Consider the following 19,105-nt stretch of genomic DNA (forward strand, 5'->3'; position numbering starts at 1 on the left):
TAGCGCAACGTACTGCTGCACGGCGCAGTAGATGTGAACGGTAGAAGTGCTGTCTATGCCCTTCTGCCATTCCTGCGTTTCAGCACATCATACGCGCTTCCAAATGCACACGGAAGCACGTATGATGTGAACGAGGCCTTAACATTATGTGCTGAAAAAAAGCGGACAGAAGTGCACGAAGTGTGAAGTTATTGTGCTAGTAAAAAAGAAAAAAAAATCAGGAAGAGGCGGCAGCTAGTCGACTACATGACCACTTTTGGCAAGAAAATATTAAAGGCCAATTGAAGTGAAAGAGATATGGAGGCTTCCATATTTATTTCCTTTTAAGCAATACCAGTTGCCTGACTGTTCCGCAGTTCCTCTGCCTCTAATGCTTTCAACCATAGACCTTGCACAAGCATGCAGCAGATCAGGGGTTTCTGACATTTTTGTCAGATCTGACAAGATTAGCTACATGTTTCTGGTGCGATTCAGACACTATTGCAGCCAAACAGATCAGCAAGGCTACCAGTCAACTGGTATTGTTTAAAGGGAAATACATATAGCAGCCTCCATAGCCTTCTTGCTACAGTTGTCCTTTAAAGTACCTGCACATTTTCATAATCATCACCTACACACTACTTTATACTAGTGCAAAGGAGTAGTTGGTGCCAAGTAAACTTGCAGAGGTTCTTTCCATTTTGTATCTACAGTAGACTCTCAGTTATCCAGAATTTAGTTAAAGTGAACCTGAATTCTTGCACAGGACACAAAGAAAACATAACAGAAATGCACCCTATATGTATTTAATGAGTTTAGCCTGTGTAATTCCCCCTCATGAGTCTAATCACTAGTTGTAATTTGATCCTTCCCCTGTGTCACATGACTGCCTATAGCAGATAAGGCCATTTGAAAGCACAGGCTGTAAACAATATGGCTGCTTCCATGAATCAGAAATAGAAACTTTCCCTTGGGCTCTGGAGGAAATAGTGAGCCCAATTGAGCCTGATCTACTGCACAGGCAGCTCGCCATCTGTTATTATTGACATTTGTCCAGGGGTTCCAATGCTGGATCGGGCTGGCCGAGAAGGACAGGGGAAGCCTCATTAGTATCCAGACACTTACCCCACCCAAGGCAAGTATCAGATGTTGTAGTTTTTCAAAATCAAGAGTTTATGGTGTGGGTATAGTGTAAGGCAGGGCTTCTCAAACTGCGGTACATGGACCACCAATGGTACTTTGCTGTTGGCCAGGTGGTACACACCAATAATTGCAATCTGTAGGCTAGCAATCTAATTTTAACCTGTAAGAAAAAAAGTGCCCCTGGGGGGTACTTACCTCGGTAGGGGGAAGTCTCTGGATCCTTAAGAGGCTTCCCCTTTTCTCCTCAGTAGAGGGAATCCAGCGTCTGGACCCCCTAAGACAGTGATGGCTAACCTTGGCACTCCAGCTGTGACAAAACTACAAATCCCATCGTGCCACTGCCTCCCTGAGTTATGCTTAGAGCTGTCATAGTATTGCAATGCCTCATGGGACTCGTAGTTCCACCACAGCTGGAGTGCCAAGGTTAGCCATCACTGCCCTAAGATCTCCTTGTCTGTACTCATTATCAGCTCTCCGCTTGGACAGCTGAGCCCAATTGGGTCCACTCTACTGTGCAGGCACACTGGTGGTACTTGAACATTATGTGATTAAAGTGGTACAATTTGTGAAAAAGGTTGAAAATCCCTGGTGTAAGGTACGGTACAGTATTAACTAGGCCTACTGTCAGACTATGTCCAACAAGGAGCATGAAGGCTGTTGCTGCGTGCGCCATCTGATCTACTCCAACATGGCGGCAGGATCCTTTGATCAAAGAGTTGGACATAGTCCTACACTTTGATCCTCTCTGGCACCATGCTGTGCCATGTAATAAATATTGTGGGTGCATTTGGGCTCCCCATCTGCGATGCCTTGGGACCTAATCCGACATGGCACCAGGCCCCTTAAATCAAGTGCTGGACTAAATCTGATTCTGCACTGCACCACATAATCACATTTTAAACCCGCCCATGCATTGCGGGGCAGGGCTAAGGCGCATGAGTTGGAGAGCCTACTGGCCCCCCGCCACTCTGCATGGAGAGATCATCCATACCCCACCCCCACATACCTGCACTGCTGATGGAAAATAAGTGCTGGGGAAGGAACATGGGTAATATCAAAATAGGATTGGAAAGGGTTAACAGTGACCCTCTATCCCTGTACAAATGCATGAAGTCACCAGTGAGGGATCACTACCCCATCCCTTGGGTAACAGTACAAGGCTGACACTGTACACACACGTCGCTAGCCTGCACGTTAGTGATGCGTTCTGGTCCTATGTGCAGTAGCCCCTACTGCACATAGGACCAGAACGCATCACTAACATGCAGGCTAGCGACGTGTGTGTACAGTGTCAGCCTTGTACTGTTACCCAATTGTTCTATCCACTCTGTTTTCGCATTACATCACTTGTACCCCACTCCATCGCTAGGGCTGCATCTCTTGCAGGGTTTATTGTTACGCCCGTCCATTGCCCCGATGGACAGGGGCATAACAATAAACCCTGCAAGAGATGCAGCCCTAGCGATGGAGTGGCGTACAAGTGATGTAATGCAAAAACAGAGTGAGTGGATAGAACAATTCTCTCAGCCAACTCGGTCCTCCTGGTGTATTGCAAGCGGAGGCATCGGGGGCGCTGTATACACACGATTCTTGGCAGAGCTGGTCATTAGCGACCACCTCCACTAATCCAGAGTGTGTACAACCAAAAATACATTTAGCCAGCATCTTCCAATCCCTGCTGGAAGTGCTGCAGAACCTAAATCCTACTTTCTTGATTTTTTTATTTTTTTTTAATGTTTTTCAGCCACTTCCATCTTTTCAAGCAGCTAAAGCACTCAGATGTGCTTCACATGTGGTTGTGTTCACTTTATTCTGCTGCAGCTGCAAGCCATACACCTCTGATGTACACAGATCGCTGGGAGAGAAGCTAGGATCCAATACATGTGCCTAATACTTGAAATAGTCTTCAGCCTACCACCCCATAATCCCTGTTTTCTCTCACCTCTTCCCAGGAACCGCCATGCTGATCTCTTCACCAACGTGCTCTGCTATTCCGGCTATCCCACAATGCAACGCGGCGTACAGTGCTTGAATTGTTTTTAGGTTTCTCATCGCTGTGCAGGCGGGCATACTTCTTGCGTCCAATAATTACATTTACAAGTGATTTATTGATTCTGTTGCTTTTCAGTCTTCTTTACTAAATATTTAATACCAACAAAAACGTCTAGTGAAGAAAAGCTGTTGGAAAGGATTATGTTTTATCACACGGAAACAGGAGCGGCCGGGCGCGTCACACTATTCTTGTGTTTATAGCCATCCTGCCGGGTAGGAGGGTTTGTGTGTGTTTTACTGTATCTGTTGCTTGCTGCTCAGTGTATGTGATTCAGATGAGATATTACTATTACCATACGTGACGTATTATTGTCCCTTTATTATTTTGTGTAGCACGTAGTGATCAAAGTGACTTTTATCAGTAAAATGTTTACTTTGACAAACTTCTTGTACACGTTCTGAGTATTTGATTCTTGCTGTGCTATTTAGGGCAAAAACTAATCCGTAGCAAGCTGTTGTGGGGCAGGTGTGTTTCTCATGTCTTCCCAGTCTGCTTATTGTAATGCTTTCTGCTGTTGGCTTGCAGGAACGTTGGCTGCATTCGCTGGCCGGTGATCATGATGTGTCACACATACCTCCTCCAACAGCTCAGGTGCCAAGTGTCCTTAATATAGTTGCTGATTTGAGATACATGGAGTGGAGATCATGCTATATACAGACTAGAGTTCTAGTCTGCCTCAAGCCATTCAGAGGTATCTTCATGAACTTGCTTTGGTGGCCCAGTGCTGAGAGGGTAAGCACCTTTAAAATATATATATATATATATATATATATATATATATATATATATATATATATATATATATATATATGTCTATATTTGTATAGCACTTTTCTCCTGTCAGACTCAAACCTCTTGTGAGGCAGCCACTAGCAGTGTAGGGCCCGGTTCACACTAGCGTTCCAGGTCCGGTTTCCCCGGACCGGAACGCACCGTATACTGTACAAACGGACCCGGATGTGAATGGATACATTGTTAATCAATGTATCCATTCACACCCGTCCGTCTGTCAGGGTCCGGTCTGCGTTCAGGATTTTTCCAACATGCAGCATTTTTCCGGAACGCAGCTCCGGCCGCCGCACCTGAACCTGACCATTTTCCCCGCACCATAGGAAGTGATGAGAAACGGAAGTTTCTCATCACACTGGCAATAGGAACGGGTGCTTACGGCACCCGTCCTTTGCCACATAGGGGGTCCAGGCATGGACAGATAGGGGCCCCCACTCTCCCCATGCCTGTCTCTGCTGCTGCGCCTGTTTAAAGTACAGTATCGGCAATCCGGAAGTGTTACTTTCCGGATGCCGAACTGATACTTTTTTGTTTGCAAACTGACCGGATCCTGAGGGATGCGTACGGCCCCCCGGACCCGAACGTACGGCCCGGTTTCACACAAAACGCTAGTGTGAACCAGGCCTAAGGCCTGGAACCCACTAGGAGCGCTTTTCTGAGCGCTTTGTGATTTGAAAAGCTCTTGGTAAGGGCCCATTCACACTGCACGCGTTTCCAGACGCGTTTTGGAAACGCGTGCAGGAGGCGGACACGCATGACATCAGACAGTGCATAGAGTGCACTGTCTGAAGTTCACACTGCATGCATCCCGGACCAGTGCGGTCCGGGAACGTATTCCTGCACGCGGTTTTTGCAAAAACGCGCGGTTGTCCCATTCACTTTTCAGTGATGGGATCAGCCACGCAACGCTTACAAACGCGTATGCCGTGCGTTCGCATGCGTTGCGTTCCACACGCATGGCCATCCAGGTTTATAATGCGAACGGCCCCTAAGGGCTTGTTCACACCTAGGACCTTTTGCAGGGGTTTTTTTTGTTTTGTTTTTTAGCGCTGGAGATTTTTATAAAAATGCCCTGAAATCGCTAGTGCAGTGATTCCTTAGGGGCCAGTTTCCACTACTAAAGTGATGCGAATGTGGCTACCTAGCCGCATCGCGTCACTTCCGCATCTCCCGATGTGGAAGTGAATTGAAGAGATAGGACGCGGCTGCGAGAATTTGCAGCATGCTGCAGATTCTCGGATCGCTCCGCTCAACATGCACGCAGTGGAAACTCTTCCATTGCCGTGCATGTGTTTCAGGACACCCGTGTTGCGATGCGGCTATGTAGCCGCATCGCACCGCTCCTAGTGGAAATGGGCCCTTATGGGACAGTTCATATCAGTGCGTTTTGTCCATTTTCTGCCCAGTAAAGCGCTGCATACACCATTTTTGTGGCGATTTTGCTACAATGGAAGGTATAAGAAAAGTGCAAAATGCTCACAAATTGCTTTATCCAGTGATTGCGTTTGTGCTTTTATGAATAAATACATTGGGTTCTATTCACAATCATTTTCCGCATACGGAAATGCACTTGCGGTAAATTCCAGACTTAAAGACCATCTTGACATTCACAAATGTTTACGCATGATTATTTACTGCATGCGTAAAATTGTACGAATTGTTTACCCGCATCCACATGCGTAAAACATGCAGGAAAAGTCCGCAAAAGTCGGTAATTCCCGCCAAAAAAAATCTAAATTCACAGAAAAAAGGGGCGCCTTATTTCTGACCGTTTTTTTTTTTTTTTTTGCCAGCAGCAGATCGACCTAGATTTTCCATCCTGTCAGATAGATCGAATCGATCAAAATCGGCTGCAAATCGATCGAATGAAGAATTTGATAGAATAGATTTCTGATCGATTCTATAGAATCGATCGATGGCTGAAATCGACCAGTGTATGGGCCTCTTAGTTCAGACCTCTTGCACCACATGCAATTCTGATTTATTTATTTTATTTTATATACGATCAGATTTTTGATTCTGATTAAAAAATGTAGCAGCATGCAGTACATTGCCCCCAAAGTGCTGCATGCAACATGTTCATGATTTAAAACCCGCAAATGCTGCACTGAGAATGAGCCCATAGGGATACATTAGTAACAGCAGTTGATCGCCGGCAATCTGAAAAGTGCCCAAGTGTGAACCAGCCCTAAATCCTTTTGTATTGCTGGTAGCAGAGCAATTACATCCTAGATAAGAAGTTCCGCTGGTGACACTCTCAGGCCTCTTTCACAGTGGGACAGTGTGTTTGATGCGACGTTAAGGTTGCATAACGTGCCCCTAATGCAACGCATTGAAAGATTATAACTTGGACGTTCAGCTCCATAGAAAAGACTGTGTAGAGTATGGCTCTTATACTACATGAAGGGTGGTAAGGTTGGTCTGTGATCTTTCATTTTCCAAAGACTATAGTCTGATGTGTGTATGAGCCTCTAGGGTAGGAACATACTAGGCAGAATCACATATGCGTTTCCCACTATGTGCTATGGAAAACGCATATATGATTCTGCCAAGTGTATTCCTACCCTCAGGGTTATACATTAGATTGGGCCTCTTCCCTGATCCCAGTATCCAGACAAGATGGTCAAAAGTTGCTAATAAATTCCAGCTTGCACACAAATTGTATTCAATTTGGAAATGGACCAATCTGATGCACTTTCTGCTGAATTTGATTTGAATAACCCAATTCCAATATGTATACAATTTTCATTGAATTTGCATGCAAGCTGAAGTTATTTGCATTTCATTGACTATCTCTAGTTGTCAGCCGAGAATAAGGGCCCCCAAATTACACCTCCCTCCGAGTTGCGAATGCAACAGGGAGAGCCATCATTCGGTTCTCCCAGTGCCCAACTCAATGATGGTGTACTGAGGGTGTACTAACACGTACACCTTTAACCCCCTGGCGGTATGATTCCTTCTGATTTTAGGGTCTAAAAGCGGTACAATTTTTTCATTTGCTTTTAGACCTTAAAATCATGAAAAAATGATACTAGCAGAGAGTCTGCAGAATCCCCAGCAATCACTCACCTCCCTGGGCTCCAGCGTAGCAGTTTGTCCTCCATCCTCCGGGTGGCGCTGCAATCCTAAAGTGAGATTGCCGGCTGTCGTCATGACGACAGCCGGCGATCTCACCCGGAGGAAGTGAGATCCGGAGGAGAGGAGGAAAAATTGCGTCCGACGTCGGGATCCCCGGGAGGTATGTAGAAACGCTCCCGCTGCGCGCATTGTTCTGCATAGAGCCTTCGGCGGCTACCCCGTGTGCAGGTCGGTCACTGCCACCACTAGCGGTTCGCTAGACACTTCCACTCTGCTGTCGAGTCCTCAGCGCGCACTCCGCGTTTTTGTATTCGGGTCAGCTTTGTGCTTAGGCCGAATACGGGAACGCCACGCACACACACACACACACAGTTGCAATCTTACACTGTAGTGAAGCAAAACCACTAACAGTCGTTCCGAACGATACTGTTAGCCACTCTGCTGTCGCTACTCGCACTGGCGTTTTTCCTACGTTGGGTCAGCTGCGCGCTTTAGGCCAACGTATGACAAACGCCCCCACACACAATGCAATTACAATTTCATATGGTAGTGTTGCTCAAGCATACAAATAGGCATGGACTTATACACAGTTGCACTTCAATCTCTTCTAGGCTATGGCCTCAATTCACTAAGATCATGCTAGAGATAATAAAGCAAGAGAAAACTTACCTCCACACAGTGAGAGAGTTATCTTACCTCTTCATTCCTTAAGTTACCTCTCCTGTAGTTAATTTACCTCCTCTGTAGTTAATTTACCTCCTCTGTAGTTAATTTACCTCCTCTGTAGTTATTTTCACATGCAGCTAATTAACAGCCTGTCTTTAACTCTGGAGTTATTTTAAGGATTGGAGAGTTAATTTAAAGACAGAAGAGTTAACTTTAGGCTTGCCTGAGGTAAAATGTTTCCTGAATACTACATGCCTTATCACCATGGTAACAACTCTAGAAGAGTTATTAAAGACAGGAGATAAGTTTAGTGAATTGAGGCCATAAGTGTTAGTTTAGCACAGCAGAAGTCAAGCTTATTAAATAACGATTTAATATTCCATAAAAAACGAGGAACAATGCAGAACTTAATATATACAAAAGATGTACAAAAATAAAAAAGTTACAAAGATAAAAGTTACAAAAATAAGAGGTTACAAAGATACACACAAACAGATTTTGCTTACCAAAATAAACGGGGATCCAGAATCTTGGACTTTTGTGGACGGACACAGTTCTGGCTTTGACCAGGAGCCCCTTAGCTTGGGCCGGGAGTCCAGCCGCCGCTACCGTCAGAAGAGAACTGATTTGAGGTATCTGTCCCCTGGTTTTTATAATGAAATATTCGCCTCGAGGCTGTAAGCCTATATGTGTCCCCGCTGTGTTGGCGTTTATGTGGTCAAGTGGGTTCTATACAACTTATATTTTCTGAGACTGTACTGGGATGCAGGGTTTTTGGGAAGAAGTGGTTTGGGTTATTGCCCTTCATATGGAAATCACTGTACCACAAGATCCTTGTATCTGTTTAGTAGGTCTTCCACTTCCTAAAACGAAACCTCATATTCAGCGTTTTCTTAAATCATTATTTGACAGCAGCTAGGTGCTTAATAGCTAAGGCCACATACACACATCAGACCATAGTCTTTTGAAAATGAAAGATCACAGACCAATTTTACCCCCTTCCATGTAGTATGAGAGCCATACCTACACAGTCTATTCTATGGAGCTGAACTCCCCATCAGAAAAAAATCTTTGCAAGATGCTGCACACACAGATGCTGTACAGACACAAAAGATCAGTATCTGCAAAAAATCTGTTCCTGCCAAAGATCATCATACACACCTTGTTTAACTGACATTCGTCTGCAGATCAGACAATCATCTGCAGATCTGAAAATCCATCCTGGTGGATCTGATCTGCAGATGAATGTCTGTTAAACAAGGTGTGTATGATGATCTGCAGATATCATAGACTATGAATGCATTTTGCAGGAACACATCAGACTATGGTCTGATGTGTGTATGAGCCTTAAGCATTGGAGGGATCAGAAAACTCCAACCACGCAGGAGTTGATGTCTAGACTTTCTCATATATATATGGTATGGAACATTTGACAGCTAAATTGTCTGATATCCTTCATGTATTTGACAAGGTCTGGTGTAATACTTTCTTTTTCTGGATACTTATAGGTGGGCAAGATGCCCCTCTTGTGGGGTTGTATGGCTGCTGGGGACAGTCTGAAGACTATCATAGTTCTCTTTTAGTTACTTTTCTTTCCTTTCCTCTTTTTTTTTTTTTCCTTGCTATCTATACTTGTTAACATGTTACTGATTTATCAGTATTGAGCTTTCGGTGCTCAATTTGTCCCAGGGGGTTTTGTGACAAGTGTTATACTTAGTTCCCCTGGGTTTCAGTTATTCCAGACGCAACCATTTAGGTATACCTTTTTATCGTAATTCATGCAAGACTTTTTAGGCTCTTTGGTGTTCGCATATTGGTTGCCTGTTAACATTTCTTTGTTAGCCGATAATGGTTATGGGCCCATTCACACTTATGTGATTAGCGGGCGATTCCCGCTAACCGCTAAAGCGCTGGTGCTTTGTTAACCTATGGCAGTGTTCTCACTGCCGTAATTGGTGCTGATCGTGGGCATTTTGGGATTAGCGCCAATTGCAAACGTTTTACCTGCAGCATTTTGGGGGATGATTCTGGAGCAATTGTACTGACCGTGATCGCTCTGTAATCGCGGAAGTATCCAGTGGTTTTTACAGTGCTAATCGCGTTAAAATAACTCACGCAAAACTGAAGCGCTAAGCACTTCCATATCTGACCGGGGCCTAAGTATTAGGACTGGTTCACACGGCATTTCTACGATGTTTCAGACACTTCGTTTTTTGGGATCTCTGCCATCCCATGCAAGTGAATGGGAGCGTTTAGAGCTGGCTTTTGCAGGCTTTCATGAAAGCCTGGCGGTAGATCTCGTCTCTAAAGCAACATGTTGCTTTCAGAGGCGGGAAACAATTGCACAGACCTAAACTACTATCCTTGAAGGCTACCCAAAATCCTTCAAAAGCCAGCGTCTAAACGCCGGCGTCTGAATGTGACGCCGAGCAAAAGCCCATGTGAACCTTCCTTAACTTTCAACACTATGTATATGTACTGTGCTATGTTGTATGTTGTTCAATAAATAGTAAAAAAAACAAAAACACTCTTGCATTCACGTTTACAAGATTTTGAGCGTGCTTCACACCTCCTCTGGAATGCCCTCCCACAACACATCCGTCACTCTCCAACCTTTGTTACCTTTAAACGCTCTCTCAAAACTCACTTGTTCCGATGAGCATACACTCTACCTTAGGCCACTTCCCCTTTGGCCTCCAATTCACTAAGCTTTATCAAACACTTAGGGCAGCACGGTGGCGTAGTGGTTAGCTCTCTCTCGCCTTGCAGCGCTGGGTCCCTGGTTCGAATCCCAGCCAGGGCACTATCTGCAAAGAGTTTGTATGTTCTCTCTGTGTCTGCGTGGGTTTCCTCCGGGCACTCCAGTTTCTTCCCACATTCCAAAAACATACGGATAAGTTAATTGGCTCCCCCTAAAAAATTGGCCCTAGAATACAGTACTTACACTACATAATATAGACATATGGTAGGGATTAGATTGTGAGCTCCTTTAAGGGACAGTTAGTGACAAGATATATATATATATATATATATATATATATATATATATATATATATATATATATATATATATATATATATATATATATATACATACTGTACAGCGCTGCGTAATATGTCAGCGCTATAGGAATACTAAATAATAATGATAATAATAAAAACACTATCAAATATGTGAGAATTTACCTCATGGGTAAAATCGAATTTTGAATTCACTAAGGTGTTATATATTTATCGAATGTGTTATCAATGAAACGTTCAATAAATCTATAACACCTTCGTGAATTCAAAATTCGATTTTACCCATGAGGTAAATTATCAAATGTTTGATAAAGTGTTTGATAAAGCTTAGTGAATTGAGGCCTAAGTTTGTCCTAAGCTAAGTTGCACTCCTACTAGATATCCTAAAACACACTGCCTCTAGGTATGTTTCCATGTGGGAGATGTGCCTACATGGGGCGTCCCTGTAAAACGATGCAATCTACGATTGCATCCAACCGAAGCCTCCCACCTGAATGCTAATTTATGCAATTCCTGCTAGATTTGGTACAGCAGGCAAAGGGGGTATAACAGTACACCTGATTGGCTGACTGGCGTCTGCTGACCAGATAAAGGAAGGAGATTGCTCTAGCTGGGAGTTAGTAATTGTGTTTGTTGCATTCAGCTTAGAGGCAGTGGGAGTGAGTTCCCTGGAGGTGAGAGGTCCAGGGCTTGCCCACACTTCCCTCTAGGTATCGCATAGTGGTTTGGGGGCCCCGGCTGTCGTGCGGACCAGTGTTTGTGATTTTAAATTTCTTTTTTGCAGCTTCCAGGATGCGGTTGACAGGTGAGTGGTAAAACGATGCAATCTACGATTGCATCCAACCGAAGCCTCCCACCTGAATGCTAATTTATGCAATTCCTGCGAGATTTGGTACAACAGGCAAAGGGTGTATAACAGTACACCTGATTGGCTGACTGGCGTCTGCTGACCAGATAAAGGCCAGATAAAGGCAGGAGATTGCTCTAGCTGGGAGTTAGCAATTGTGTTTGTTGCAGTTAGCATTCAGTTTAGAGGCGGTGGGGGTGAGTTTTCTGGAGGTGAGAGGTCCAGGGCTTGCCCACACTTCCCTCTAGGTGTCGCATGGTAGTTTGGGTGCCCCATCTTGTGAGGCAGCCCCAGGACCGCTCCATGCCGATTGGCATAAACGGCCTTCTATAGAGCTAGCAGGGAACATGCGCGCATCTCCACTTGTCTCCCAGCAGCGATCACCGCTCGGAGACTGTTGGCGAAACTGCCGTCTAATATACCTGTACAGCGCTGTGATCTAAGGCAGCGCTGTACTAGGGATAGCTGTGTGACACTTCTGACAGAGAAGCGATCGGCGGTGATAGGCTATCACAGCCGATCACAGTGATAGGCTGACTGGGGGATGGAAAATTATTTTTAAAAAAATATGCATTTTTAAAAATAAAAAATATTTGTAAAAAAATAAACAAACGTTGGGGGAGAGATCAGACCCCACCAACAGAGAGCTCTGTTGGCGGGGAGAAAAGGAGGGGAGGGGAATCACTTGTGTGCTGAGTTGTGCGGTCCTGCAGCGAGCCCTTAAAGTCATTGGGAACCGCTTGATAAAAAAAGAAACCAGATACTTACCTAAGGAGAAGGAAGGCTCTGGGTCTAATGAGTCTCTCCTCTACCTCTCCCGGTGCCCACGGTGCTGCGCTGTCCCCGGGAGCAGTATTTGACTAAATTGGTCAAATACTGCTCCTTCCTCTGGCGAAGGTGATTTCGGAAAGTCTGAGTACTCCCGAAGACGGGCGGCTCCATACTGCGCATGTGCGAGCGCCCACTATCGGGCATGCTCAGTATGGAGCCGTCTGTCTTCGGGGTAAGACTCGGCTCCCGAAGACTTCCAAAGTTCCCTGTGGCAGGGGATTTGAAAGGCGGAGTCAGTGCTGCACTGAGGGCAGAGGAGAGGGAAGGTTCATTAGGACACAGAGCCTTCCCTTTCCTTAGGTAAGTATCTGGTTTCTTTTTTTATTACAAGGATCCCAATGACTTTAAAGCTGCAGTGGCCCAATTTATGAAAAATGGCCTGGTCTTTAGTGGGTTTAACACCGCGGTCCTCAAATAATTAAACTGCAGGGATGCGCAGTGGTAAAAATAATAAAATCCTGCTTCTAGCACGTCACATTTATATCCCTACTCACCGACGTGCCCGATGTAAAATAGCTCAGATGGCACAGACTTTTGTTTTGTATCCTTTAAGGTGGTCCTTCTTTAGAAAGTCACAGCAGTACCCTAGAAGTAGTACCTGGGGCCAAGCTTTTAGTTATCTTTGGGTTAATCAGCAGAGTGAGCTTGTGCAGGTGCGAGCAGCAGTGCACATGTACGCACCAGTATCACTGCGTTGTTTAGGTGTCCCTAGCTAGCTAATGGCATAACATGCAGCAGCTGCACTGATTATTAAGGTGGCTCGCTATGCGGGGCTTGTGTTTCTATTGGTCGCCAGCCTGACTTGTCGTTTCCCAACCCCGGCTCCCATTTGATGAATGAGACGTTTGGGTGACATTTTGTGGCGAGCGGATTTATGTTACCAGGAATTCCACCCGTTCTTTTCCAGCAGATGCAGCTCACCGGTTGCGTCCATAGCAGGGAGGCGCGTCCTTAAGAGCATCCCGGCACCTGGTTGGTTCAGATTTGCGTCAGTTTCAGCCCATGACAATTTGGTATTCCGTGGAGGTTTTTTTTTCCAGGATAATGACAAAGAAAGAACTCGTTTGCTCCCGGCCCTGGCATCCAAACTTAGGCAGCTCGTTGTGTGTATAGACATTATCAGCTCCCCCTCCGTGCTGTGTGTAATGAGCTGGCCAGCATGAGACCAGGGCATCCAGGCATCCTTACTGTGTGAGATCTGCACCTACAGCCATATGTCTGTAAGTATGAGCCACATCCATTACTGCTGGCAGGGGGGTAGGCTGATGCTTCTATTTCTCTTGCTTGTATTCTACCCTGCAGACAATAACAGACTTCTCTTACATCATATTCAATTTTTAGTATAGCAAAATATATGTAGAAACTTCCTTCTCAGCAGGATTGTACATACCTTACTCATAGTTGTATGGTGAATATATTTATTGTTATGAATTGTGTGTGCATAGACATAATGCGCTGTTACTGGTCTTTACGCTAATTTACAGTTGTGTGCAACATTTGAGGGTTGTATTGCACATTGATAAAAATCTAACATTTGCCCTCTGTACTAGCATCAAAAGTCCAGCAGCATTGTGGATTTCTTTACAATTGCATAGCTTTGTTTTAAGGCCCAAACAGTATTGGGACAGCACCAATATTTGACTTGTAAAACCGCTGTTCTGGTGTTCTCTGCAGCTTTCCAGAACTGCTGCATTGAAGACAAGGAACACATTCTCCTCCGCACAGAACTTAACCCAATCACAGTAGATGATTGTGATATGTAAGTAGCCAGGCTCTGTGTTATATTAGGAAGTACTGTTTTCTCCAAGTGATTTCCTTTTTTATAGGGTGTCATTTAACAGCATCATTATACTATTTTGTGGACCTTAATTCAGAAATCAGTTTAGATATCTAGACCTGTGCTGAAGAAGATTGTATGTGATAAGTTGGGAGATTTTTTCCTGCTGATGTTATCTATTTGCATGGAGTAACTATGCTGCGCTGGGCCCAGCAATAAGACTGTATGACATATATTCATCTACTAATTGCTGGCTGCCCTGTGTACTGGAGCAGACAAGTAGCAAGCTGGTAGTGGCGTAGCTATAGGGGGTGCAAAGGTAGAAACCGCATCGGGGCCCTTGGGCCAGAGGGGCCCTCAAGGGTCCACCCTCTATCAAAGTATTAGCTCTCTGTGGGTCCTGTGCTCGTAATAATCACTTCTATAGACACTTTGAATAGTGGTAATCATTACCAAACTGCTCCCCATCCCCTTCTTGCCCCTCTTGACACTGTAGTGTCTCCCCATCCCCTTCTTGACACTGTAGTAGTCCTTGACAGGTTTTGGTGCATCGTATCAATTGTTATGTATAGAGTGCTTGGGGGGCCCCATGTAAAATTTGCACCGGGCCCACAGCTGTTTAGCTACGCCACTGCAAGCTGGTGACACTTCGATGATTTTTGTGTTCTGCCTGATGTTATACGGGCACTGGTATTGTATGGGACGTCCCTGGAAGTGACTGCCCTCCACCTAATGACTGACCTGTACTATTCCAGAGGTTCTGCAGCAATGCAGTTCTCTATTATGGATGAGAAAAGTGGGCAAAAAAACCAACAACAAATATCTTGATAACAAATCGTATAACTCTCCTGGTGAGATCAGAGGTCCACACAGTAATTGAGATGAGCAGGCTTGTGTCATTAGCTATGGGAAAGTTGGCCACCAGCCTTGTTTTGGTCCTGCCAAGATTTCTAAAGTCAGATGAATATTTGCTGGGACCTGACCTCTAGTGTTTGCTGCGGTGGTGAGGTGCTCCTGGTCTTGTGCTCTTAAATAAGTCACTTCCTATAATAAAGGTGGAGGGGAGGAGAGTGATACATAGATGTGCTTTTTATCTTCTTATTTTATTATCAGAAGCCATAGATGAGTAATCAGTCAACGTGCTTTCTGAGTGAAAGTGAAGGACCTTACAGGTCTGGTACTGTTCAGTAATGTGCTTCCCATGCCTGTCTGGTCATCAGTGGCCATCCAGCTTTTGGAAGGTAGCCAGTGGGCATACATTTGAAATCGGCGCCGGTAGACTTGGGCACAGGATACAGCCGGTATATGGCTGATCCTGCTTCTGCACAAGTCTGGGCCGAATCATTTACTATTCCCCCCCTCCAGGCCGCCATGGATAATGGGGGAATGATATAATTCTGCTTACAGTGATTGCTGGAGGCCGAATTATTGTGGTTTTTTTTTTAAGCAACCGACGACACAGATGTTACTCACTGAGCGCTGCTCAGTTGTGATTCCTTTTGTAGTCTATGGTGGCGCCGGCTGCGCCCAAATCTAGCAGCGACGAAAAGCACTGCTCCGGCCGGTGGTAACCTGTAAAGTAAGCTTCTTTTATACTTGCCAGTCATTGGTCTAGTCACTAGTGCAACAGTTGATCTGCACCCACTATTGATGGACTTTTCACTTTAGGCACTATTTTTTTTTTTTTTTGTTAAATATCACTATTTAAAGCCTATCTCCTGGCAAAGATCTGAATGTACTAATTGCTTAGGGCTCTTTCACACTAGGCAACGGATGGACGAAATCGGGTTCATGCACACTATGACCTATGGCGGGACGGCAGGAAGTTGCGGTTCGACGCTGTTCAGTGACGCTTAGTTCTAGTTCACCAGACGGGAAAACGCGTGTGGTTGTGGCGGACAATTACGCTCTGGAATACTTTGAATAATAATAATCCGAACATTTATATAGCGCTTTTCTCCTGTCTGACTCAAAGCGCTCAAGAGCTGCAGCCACTAGGATGTGCTCAACCGGCCACCCTGCATTGTTAGGGAGTCTTGCCTTGAACTCCTTACTGAATAGGTACTGACCCTAGCCAGGATTCGAACCCTGGTCTCCCATGTCAAAGGCAGTGCCCTTAACCAGTACACTATCCAGCCACTGATGTGAAAGGTAACATGAAAGTCAATAGACTTTCATGGTACCTGTTATGTTTGCATGGAGTTTGTGCGCTGCACCTGGAGCAAAACAGAAGCAAACGCACAAACCCGCGACCAGGCAGAGATGTCACTGTTAGGAAAGGACTGACAAACCAGGAGTAAATGAATAATAAGGATTTATTATTAAATGAAAATAAAGTAATGCCGTTCATTAACCACATGCACATAAAACAATCAGCATTAACTTGCAGGCAAAGTATTCAGCAGGCATACATACACTGCAGCAATAACACAGGCAGATATATTCATATATACACAGCAATGATGATACCAGTGGATGTATACAATAAGCATACAAATGTATGAAATACCAGGGTATATACACAAGAACCTCTCTGCATAAGATGGTTTATGCAGAGTAGATCCAGTGTGTATAACTGTGTGCACACTGACCCTGGAACCAGAATATTATCACCAATATATAGTTACATAGTTATTTTGGCTGAAAAAAGACATACGTCCATCGAGTTCAACCAGTACAAATATAACAATATAAACACAGTACAATATAAACACAGAAATATATACAGGTACAAGATGCACACTCAAGGAGGAGACATACGGATGGTCAACAAGCATAGGTCATAACAGGAGATCGAAACAGTAAAGTAATCGCTTGGCAAAGAATAGTCGGTAATACAAAGCACAAGGTCAAACACGGGAGTTCAATACAGCAGGGAATCAAGGAACTATAACACCAGGAACAGGGAACTCAGGGCAGGATGGCTAGAACCAGGAACAAAGAGCTAGCAAGTAGTAAGTGTTCAGGTGTGGCTTAAAGAGACTCTGAAGCGAGAATAAATCTTGCTTCAGAGCTCATAGTTGCTAAAACGCCGCTATCCCGCGGCTAAATGGGGGTCCCTTCACCCCCAAACCCCCCCCCCCCCCCCCCCCCTGCAAAATCAACGACCAACTTGGTCGTAAATTTTGCTCTTCCTGGAGGCAGGGCTAACGGCTGCAGCCCTGCCTCTCAGACGCGCATCGCCGCCTCTCCCCCGCCCCTCTCAGTGAAGAAAGACTGAGAGGGGCGGGGGAGAGGCTGAGGTACGCGTCTGATAGATGCGCGGGAGGCAGGGCTGCGGCGGTTAACCCTGCCCCAATGCGGAAGCGCTCCCCCACTGCACGGAGGGGATTTGGGGCATCAGGGACCCCCGTTAAGGCGCGGGATAGCGGCGTTTTAGCAGGGGCACACATGCCCCTGCTATCTATGAGGTCTGAAGCGAGATTTATTCTCGCTACAGACTCTCTTTAAATGCCATGCTGCGAGACCATGTGACAGTCCAGGCCTCCTCCATCTGTGGAGAGATATCCAGAAAGTCCGCCCTCTGCTGGTGGGCAGAGGAAAGTTCAGGCTGCAAATTCACAGAGGCTGGTGACATCTGCTGGTGAAGCGAAGGTAGTACATGCAGGAATTTACCAGCAGATGCAGATTGTGACAGTACCCCACTTACCGCATCCTAGGAGCAATCTGTCAAAACGCACGGATCAGCATCTAGTGTGAAAGAGCCCTTAGTAATCAAAGTGGTCAAATGTTGCTGTTTTGAGTGAAATAATATATTTTCAGCTGAAATTCCTGAATTGAAATGGCCAGAATTGACTTACTTGAGGGAGTTGTAATCAAACGTTGTGGGTGTGGCTGCTGCTTAGATTATATCATTCAGTTGTTCAGACTGGAAGGGGGTCGGCACAGACTAAATTTCCTGGGACCATTGCAATCTATAACTATGAAAGTCTGTGGTACATCAATAGACCATTGTCTGTTGTCCAGGACCATCTACACAGATTAGGGGAAGCATTTTCAAGAGGCATTGCTTGGATCCTACATATTATGTAGAACCCTTTTACAGTTTTAAATTGTTTGTTACCTAGATAAGTATTTCAGCCTTCTTCTTTTTTTGATGTATATGATAGTAAATTGGCACTAAAACAGTGCACCAAGTTGAGTGCATTGCATCTCTGTACTTTTTGCAATAAATATAAAATATACCTGGCTGTTGGCTTTTATAAATTTATGAAATGACTGTCAAAACTCCTCTCCCATCATGTCATCACTCACGTGACATACCCACGTCCTTGCGATATGTACCGGTATTTCTTTGGTAAAACCCGCATTGCTTCCACTGCACTGCAGTTGTGCATTAGGAAGCATTATATGCGATTTCACATTACTTAAAACTTACACGATTTTAGGCAAGTGTGACCCCTGCCTTTAAGAGGAACTTTAACCAAGGAGTGCACTTCATGCCAACCAAGTAGCTGATTTCCCCCTTTCTCACAGGAAATCTTTACCTTTTCTCAAATAGAGTATCAGGACGGTCTGTATGGCTGATATTGTGGTGAAACCCCTCCCACAGTGTCATGTCAGGACCATGATCCTAAGGGCCTGAGCCACTAACGCAGTTGTTTGTACTTCTCAGTTACACATCAATGCTACAGATGCTGAAAAGCGGAAACAACTGCGTAGTGGGCTCAAGCCCTTACAGTTTGCTGTCTGTGAACCTTGTTGCATTGTGGCAATTAACAGCTTTTTCCAACTGACGAGCAAGCAATGTCTCCCTCTGTGCATAGAACTCTTATGGCCCATACTCACGGGCTACAAAAGTGGCCTGTCGCCAGCACACGTGAGCGTGTGCGCGACAGGCCGGCAACAGCTTGTCTACAGGTCCCTCCACGTACACACGCGGAAGAGGGACCAGCGATGCGACGGAAGCTGTCGCCAATGG

General features: G+C 45.1%; 2 protein-coding genes across 4 annotated transcripts in view; one reads left to right on the forward strand and one right to left on the reverse strand.

Annotated features, from left to right (window-relative positions):
- The window catches only part of NOC2L (NOC2 like nucleolar associated transcriptional repressor), a 176,654-nt gene extending 172,967 nt beyond the window's left edge, over positions 1 to 3,687 (reverse strand). The window contains exon 1 of the mRNA XM_068240719.1: positions 3,065 to 3,687. Within this exon, the coding sequence (XP_068096820.1) occupies positions 3,065 to 3,192 (128 nt within the window). The 5' untranslated portion in view covers positions 3,193 to 3,687. The remainder of the gene's footprint in view (positions 1 to 3,064) is intronic.
- The window catches only part of KLHL17 (kelch like family member 17), a 116,182-nt gene continuing 100,694 nt past the window's right edge, over positions 3,618 to 19,105 (forward strand). Inside the window, exon 1 of one of the 3 annotated variants that reach the window (XM_068240720.1) lies at positions 3,618 to 3,907. In XM_068240720.1, the coding sequence (XP_068096821.1) occupies positions 3,677 to 3,907 (231 nt within the window). In that variant the 5' untranslated portion in view covers positions 3,618 to 3,676. Of the gene's footprint in view, positions 3,908 to 13,295; positions 13,628 to 14,084; positions 14,167 to 19,105 lie in introns of those variants that run through there. The other 2 variants (XM_068240721.1, XM_068240722.1) reach the window with 2 other exon arrangements.

Source organism: Hyperolius riggenbachi, chromosome 6 (assembly GCF_040937935.1).
Source record: "Hyperolius riggenbachi isolate aHypRig1 chromosome 6, aHypRig1.pri, whole genome shotgun sequence".
Lineage (NCBI taxonomy): Eukaryota > Metazoa > Chordata > Amphibia > Anura > Hyperoliidae > Hyperolius > Hyperolius riggenbachi.